The 7,500-nt window shown below is 33.8% G+C and overlaps 1 protein-coding gene and 1 pseudogene across 1 annotated transcript in view; both read right to left on the reverse strand.

The window, feature by feature from the left end:
* LOC147472349 (cuticle protein 7-like) overlaps positions 1-2,031 on the reverse strand; it is a 58,299-nt gene extending 56,268 nt beyond the window's left edge. The window contains exons 1-2 of the mRNA XM_086551042.1: positions 2,005-2,031; positions 1,816-1,902 (exon numbers count right to left, since the gene is read on the reverse strand). Coding sequence (XP_086407168.1) covers positions 1,816-1,902; positions 2,005-2,016 — 99 coding nt within the window. The 5' untranslated portion in view covers positions 2,017-2,031. The remainder of the gene's footprint in view (positions 1-1,815; positions 1,903-2,004) is intronic.
* A 4,073-nt stretch (positions 2,032-6,104) lies between these two features.
* The window catches only part of LOC122265168 (uncharacterized), a 5,127-nt pseudogene continuing 3,731 nt past the window's right edge, over positions 6,105-7,500 (reverse strand).

Consider the following 7,500-nt stretch of genomic DNA (forward strand, 5'->3'; position numbering starts at 1 on the left):
CTCCCACGGAAGCCCCTCCCGTTACCACTGTCCAGCTGCCCCTTACCTTGACGAGGGGGAAAGTACGTAGTATACTCTAATTACCTGTTCGAAGTGAATTCCTTTCCATACATATTTTCCCATTAGATGAATTCCCAGTTCTATGATAGATTGTTTATGGATTATATAAGTGAGCAATTCATCGAGGATTAAGGATCTTTAGAAAAAGAAAAACATACTCTCTCTCTCTCTCTCTCACACACACACACATATATATGTATATATATATATATATATATATATATATATATATATGTGTGTGTGTGTGTGTGTGTGTGTGTGTGTGTGTGTGTGTGTGTGTGTGTGTGTGTATGTATGTATATATAGTGTATTTACATACATGCATACATATATCACACACACACACACACACACACACACACATATATATATATATATACAAAGATATATATATATATATATATATATATTTATATATATATATATATATTTATATACATATATATACGTGTATATATATATACTGACAAACAGACACAAACACACACACACACACACACACACAAACAAATATATATATATATATATATTATATATATATATATATATATATATATGCATATATATATATATATATATGTTTATATATGTATACATATATATATATTTATATATATATATATACTTACATGCATATATACATATATACATATATATTAATGTACATATACATACATATACATATATACATATATATATATATATATATATATATATATATATATATATATATATATATATATATAGGCAATATATATATGTATATATATATATATTGCTTATGTAAGTTTGTAAGTGTACATACGTGACAGATACAACACTCAAATATTGTAGGTGAAATGCTATTTATATCCATTTGACTTCTAATTGCATCGTTATCAAGATATTTATTACGTATCCTTTATTTTTGTGACAGTATCAGACATTTCTTGACAAGATTCAATATTAGGCTGTTGATAGTTTCGAAAAATGAAAAAGTAGTTCTTTTTAAAAAAAAATCTACTTGCATTAGATACCGAAATGTTTCTGCGTTAAAGACATGGAGCTTGAAAGGAATTCGCTTAGTTACAATTGGAATAATATTTGAGAGAAAGTTCTGGATGGAATAAGAATATTAGATAAAGATATGATCTGTTATTATAAATTTTTGAATGGCCTGAATAACGATATTTGAACGAATTATATAAGTCTTATTGGAACACATCGATAGATGTGTGTGTAACGGCAATTCCTCATTATCTAGGATATTAGAAAATACAAATGAATGGCGGTAAACTTTTCGTTTAATAAATATTCACCATAAATATATTCTTATTTGTTTCAATTAGGCATAAGTAGGGGCAGGTTCGTAAGCAGGGGCAGGCTTGTAGGCAGGGGCGGGCTTGTATGCAGGGGCGGGCTTGTAGGCAGGGGCGGCCTTGTAGGCAGGTCCCCCCTTGTACTCGGTATTTGGCCTCCCCTCGTAGCGTGACCTCAGCCACGTAGCTCGGAGTCGCCGTTGACATTGTAGGTGACCTTCTGCAGACGACGTCAGAGCAGGGGACGTAGTAGGAACCCTGGGTATCGTAACCGTCACGGGCCTCCTGGTGACCGAAGTCGTTGCCGGAATAGTCGTCTTTAACGGCGTAGTTGAAGTCGTACTTAGCAGGAGCCTAGAAATAAGCAATCGGTTTTAGATAACGTAGCTAATAAAATAATTCAGGTTTTAAAAATCAGATACAAGAATAATATCAATATGTATAAAATTTTCCTTACGTCATAGGTTGCCGGAGGAGCGTATCCGTAGGAAGGCTGAGAAGGAGCAGCCAAAGAGACAGCCACAAGGGCGAGAGCGACGACGGTCTGAAATCATACACAATGCGTAAAGTGTGGAACTTGAACAAATGCAGATTTAAACAATCATTTTGGTGAAAGTAATGGAACATTGTCGGCCGAAGTTCTCACCTTAGTGAACATGATGGTGGAAGTAGATCGAGTGTGATACTTCAACCTTCGAGTAGCCGGCTTTTATATTCTGTGTCTCAGAGAGACACGCCCCCAAGCCACTTCCTTTCCCCCTTCAAACTGACCTTCACCTTGGCAAAGGCGAACATAGGCAGTCTACGTTTGTACGATGATGGCCTGTACTATATTCCTTCGATCCATTTTTTAGCTGTATTAAGAAATTAGTGCGACACTCTATATACTATGTACATCACTTTCAAAATGTATATGATAATCTGAAACAATTATACAGGACCACACATAAAAACATACAATGCACATACACACATACATATATGTGTGTGTTCGCGTTTGTGTGTATGTATGTTTTAGAGTTTAGAGACTTGAGTCTCTTTTGTGATTTACAATATTGTGAGTTATATGAGCTATCTGACATATTACACTCATTATGACTGGTCCATGGTCTTGGTTGTCCTCTCTCCCTCCTGTCTGCAAATTCTGCACTGGTGGTACTATAGAGTGGAAAGAAACACCAAGTTGGGAGTGGTCTCTTTGAAGCTGGTGCTCACTACAGACCTTGGTTAGGCGTCAATTAAATCTTTCTTTCTTGTCGGTGACAAGCGAGAGCGATGTCATGTTCATAGTGATAATTTAAACTTAATTTGTGCACATAAATATTCTAGTAATTATAATTGAAATTGCCTATAAAGAATCCCAGCGATCCACTCTCCTCTAAAGTCAAACTTGTCTGAACGGACCAATGGAGAAACAGATTTTAGACTGGATTAGTAACATAGATAATAACATAAAACGTTCAATGGATATTTTTGTTTCTTAGAGCGTGGCATATTGAAATAGTTACCACAGAGTACAAAAAGCCCTTTACAGTTTAACTACACCGAAAATAGAGTGAATTTTATTATATAGTCGTGGATCTGTCAGTGACTAAATCTGTTTCCAGAAAAGTAATTTTGTTAACATCTGAGGTAGTTCTCTTAACACCTGCTGGAGGGAAGTGCCAGTGGAAAACTGCAAGTGAGCTTCAAAATTGACGGCTATAGGGGCGAGAGAAGCATAGTGCAAAATTGAACATAAAAAAGAAACTATGAAACAGACGGTCAGATATAACGGGGGATAAAATTGGATATTCTGAATAGCAGTGTCATAAAGAAAAGTGAAAAAATGCTTTAACCTTACGTTTTAAATTCGGTACCTTGTGTACTCTTCCCTTGTACTAAGCGAACCTGTAAATCGCGACTTGGCGAAAAGTCACTTTATTAATACAATGTGTATGTGCACACGCACATATTGTCTATATAAAATGTATATATATTAACCACTGTTTTTCTTTTCCAAAATATAGCACCGCTTTCTGAATAATTGCCCACGCATTAATAGGGTTCCTCAAAATTCATGCATTTATATATATATATATATATATATATATATATATATATATATATATATATATATATATATATATATAACACACATACACACACACACACACACACACACACACACACACACACATATATATATATATAAATATTTATATATATACAAATATATTGTATATAACACACACACACACACACACACACACACACACACACACATATATATATATATATATATATATATATATATATATATATATATATATATATATATTTATTTATAAATATATATATATTTATATATATATATATATATGTATATATAAATATTTATGTATATACATATATTTATATAACATAATATAATATGATATACACACATATATACACACACACATATACAAGTGTATATATATTTATGTATATATTTATATATATGTATGTATATTCAATCACAACGAATGACGCAGTATCGATCTGTCTATCTATCCATCTATCTATCTATCTATATATCTATCTAGCAATCTATTTATCTATCAATCTATATGAATGTATAAATATACAGTGATTTGAATTTTGATTTTGTCATCGCAAATTTGACCAAATTTGAATATAATCAATAAGGGCTCGTAGAAAGGAGCATTTATGATATACCAAACTGACTCTGCACCTATAAACATTTTCTAAAGACTGACATATAATAAACTTTTCTAGAAATATATATTTTCTTGTCTTTAAAATGTAGCTTTCGGTGTCTTTCTCTTTTCAACTTACTTGAAACTGAGAGAAACTACTGCCTAGATAAAGATTCTACATCGAATCATAGATAATTCAAATTTTGTTAATGTGTGTTAGAATACATGGTGGTAATGGTCTTTTGCCCAATTATAGAGGAGTATAGTGGTATGACGGCAATTCCTCACTATATAGGATATTGGAAAGCACAAATAAATATCCACCATAAATCTATTCATATTTGCTTCACTGAGGCATAGGTATGTATATATATATAATATATATATTTATACATATACATACACACACATGTTTATATACATGTGTGTATATATATATATATATATATATATATATATATATATATATATATATATATATATATATCTGCGTGTGTGTGTGTGTGTGTGTGTTTGTATGTGTGTGTGTGTGTATACATATACTGTATATAGAAATATACAAACATATATATGTATATATATGTATATGTATATATATATATATATATATATATATATATATATATATATATAAGAGCGGTCGAGGGGGGCGTGTGTGGAGGATGTGTGTGTGTGTGTGTGTGTGTGTGTGTTACACGTACGCTTGCGTCATATGTATATATATATATATATATATATATATATATATATTAATAAATATTATTTATATATTTAAAATATTATGTACAATATTATTATATTAATTATATATATAATAATATTTATATTTATTATTAATATAAATTGTATTATAATTATTCTTATATTATTATTTATATATATTTTATATAAATTTTATATATCTATATATATATATATATATATATAGACATATACAAATATATGTATATATATATATATATATACACATATATATATATATATATATATATATGTGTCTGTGTGTGTGTGTGTACACGTACGTTTGTATATATGTATGAATTAAAAAAATATATATATATATTTATTTTTTTTTTTTTCCTCATGTTTGTGTGTGTGTACATATGTGATAGATACAACACTCACAAAGTGCTGGTGAAATGTTATTTAGAGACATTTGTCTTCCAGTTTCACCGTTATCATGAAATGTATTACATATCATTGATTGTTGTGACCAGTATCAGACATTTCCTGATAACAATCAGTATTAGGCTGTTTATAATCTCGAAAAATCAGAATGTAGTTCTTCTTAAAGCTTTGATTTTTCTACTTGAATATATTAGATACCGAACTGTTTCTGCGTTAAAGACACGGAGCCTCACTGCACTTTGATTGGTTCCAATCTGATTAAAATTTGACTTAAAGTTCTTTCCTTGTATTAAATGAAACACCGAGTGTTTTACTTCGCAGCTTAGCTTTGAATAGAATGAAGATATGAGATAAAGATATGCTATGATAGTACAAATTTTAGAATGCACTGAATAACGATTTTTGAACGAATTATATAGGTCTTATTAGTGGGTGTTGGAACACATCGATAATAGTATTTTGCACAATTATGGAGGTTTAGGGTATTAGGGTATTAGAAAATACAAATGAATGGCGGTAATCTTTTCGTTTAATAAATATTCACCATAAATATATTCAAATTTGTTTCACTTAGGCATAGGTAGGGGCGGGTTTGTAGGCAGGGGCGGGCTTGTAGGCAGGGGCGGGCTTGTAGGCAGGGGTGGGCTTGTAGGCAGGGGTGGGCTTGTATGAAGGAGCAGGCTTGTACTCGGGGTACTGGGCCTCACCCTCGTAGAGGCTCTACTAGCTGGCTGCGTAGTAGAGCTTAGTAGAGTAGCTGTAGTAGGATAGCTATATTATAGGCTGCTGTTGTAGCGGGCTGTAGCTTTGAGGCTCTTAGCTGCAACTCACAAACTCGTAAGCTCTGACGTGGTAGCTGGTGGTAAGTAGCTGAGACACACCCCCTCCAAAAACGAAAAACTCATGCACCAACATTCGACCCTCGTAGCTGAATACTTTAGTTTATAGGTAGTGTGGCTCTGGCTGCGAGCTCTGAACCTGCTCTGACCTCAGCCACGTCGTAGCCGTAGAGCCTAGATACAGGGAGAGCCAGAGTCGCCGTTGACATTGTAGGTGACCTTCTTTCAAGAAGGAAAGAAACCTTCTCTGCTTTTCTCTGCAGACGACCATCAGGGAGCAGGACGTAGTAGGAACCCTGGGTATCGTAACCGTCACGGGCCTCCTGGTGACCAAAGTCGTTGCCGGAATAGTCGTCTTTAACGGCGTAGTTGAAGTCGTACTTAGCAGGAGCCTTGGCAAAGGCGAACGTAGGCAGTCTATGATTGTACGATGATGGCCTGTACTATATTCCTTCGATCCATTTTTTAGCTGTATTAAGAAATTAGTCCGACACTGTATATACTATGTACATCACTTTCAAAATGTATATGATAATCTGAAACAATTATATAGGACCACACAAAAAAAAAACATACATATGCGCACATACATATATGAGTGTTGTTCGAGTTTGTGTGTATGTATGTATTAGAGTTTAGATACTTGAGTCTCTTTTGTGTTTTACAATATTGTTCGTGTGTTAGAATACATGTTGGTAATGGTCTTTTGCTCAATTATAAAGGAGTATAGTGGTGTGATGGCAATTCCTCACTATTCAGGATATTAGAAAGCACAAATAAATAGTGGTAAACTCTCCGTTTAATAAATATCCACCATAAATATATTCATGTTTGCTTCACTGAGGCACAGGTAGGGGCGGGTTCGTAGGCAGGGACAGGCTTGTATGCAGGGGCGGGCTTGTGGGCAGGAGCAGGCTTGTATTCAGGTCACTGGGCCTCATTCTCGTAGCTGACCTCAGCTACGGAGCCAGAGTCGCCGTTGACAGTGTTGGTGACCTTCTGCAAACTACCGTCGGGAAGGAGGATGTAATAGGATCCCAGGGTGTTGTAACCATCGTGGTCCTCCTTGTGACCGAAGTCGTCTCCAGAGTAGTCGTCCTTGACTGCATAGTTTAAGTCGTACTTAACGGAAGCCTAAGAAATTGTAAAATTAGTTTGTAACGGAAATAATCAGCAATGATACATTAATTAGTTAGGTTTAAGAAAAAAAAATCAGAATGTAGGAGTTTGCTTACGTCATAGGTTGCCGGAGGAGCATAATCATAGGTAGGCTGTGAGGGAGCAGTCAAGGAAACGGCAACGAGGGCGAGAGCGACGATGGTCTAAAATATGAGAGAAAGGGTTAAATATGCACAGAATTAAACATAAATAAAAAGTGGGATACGGAGACTGATAGATATTTAAAGAGGACAAGAAATTAAGAAGATTCAAAGAGCAATGAAAAAAATAAAAACATATAATTCATTTCTTCATGAGGCAACATACACGTGTTTA

The sequence above is a fragment of the Penaeus japonicus genome, unplaced genomic scaffold, assembly GCF_977035675.1.
Source record: "Penaeus japonicus unplaced genomic scaffold, GWHDUDI00000001_assembly GWHDUDI00000002, whole genome shotgun sequence".
Classification (NCBI taxonomy): Eukaryota; Metazoa; Arthropoda; class Malacostraca; order Decapoda; family Penaeidae; genus Penaeus; species Penaeus japonicus.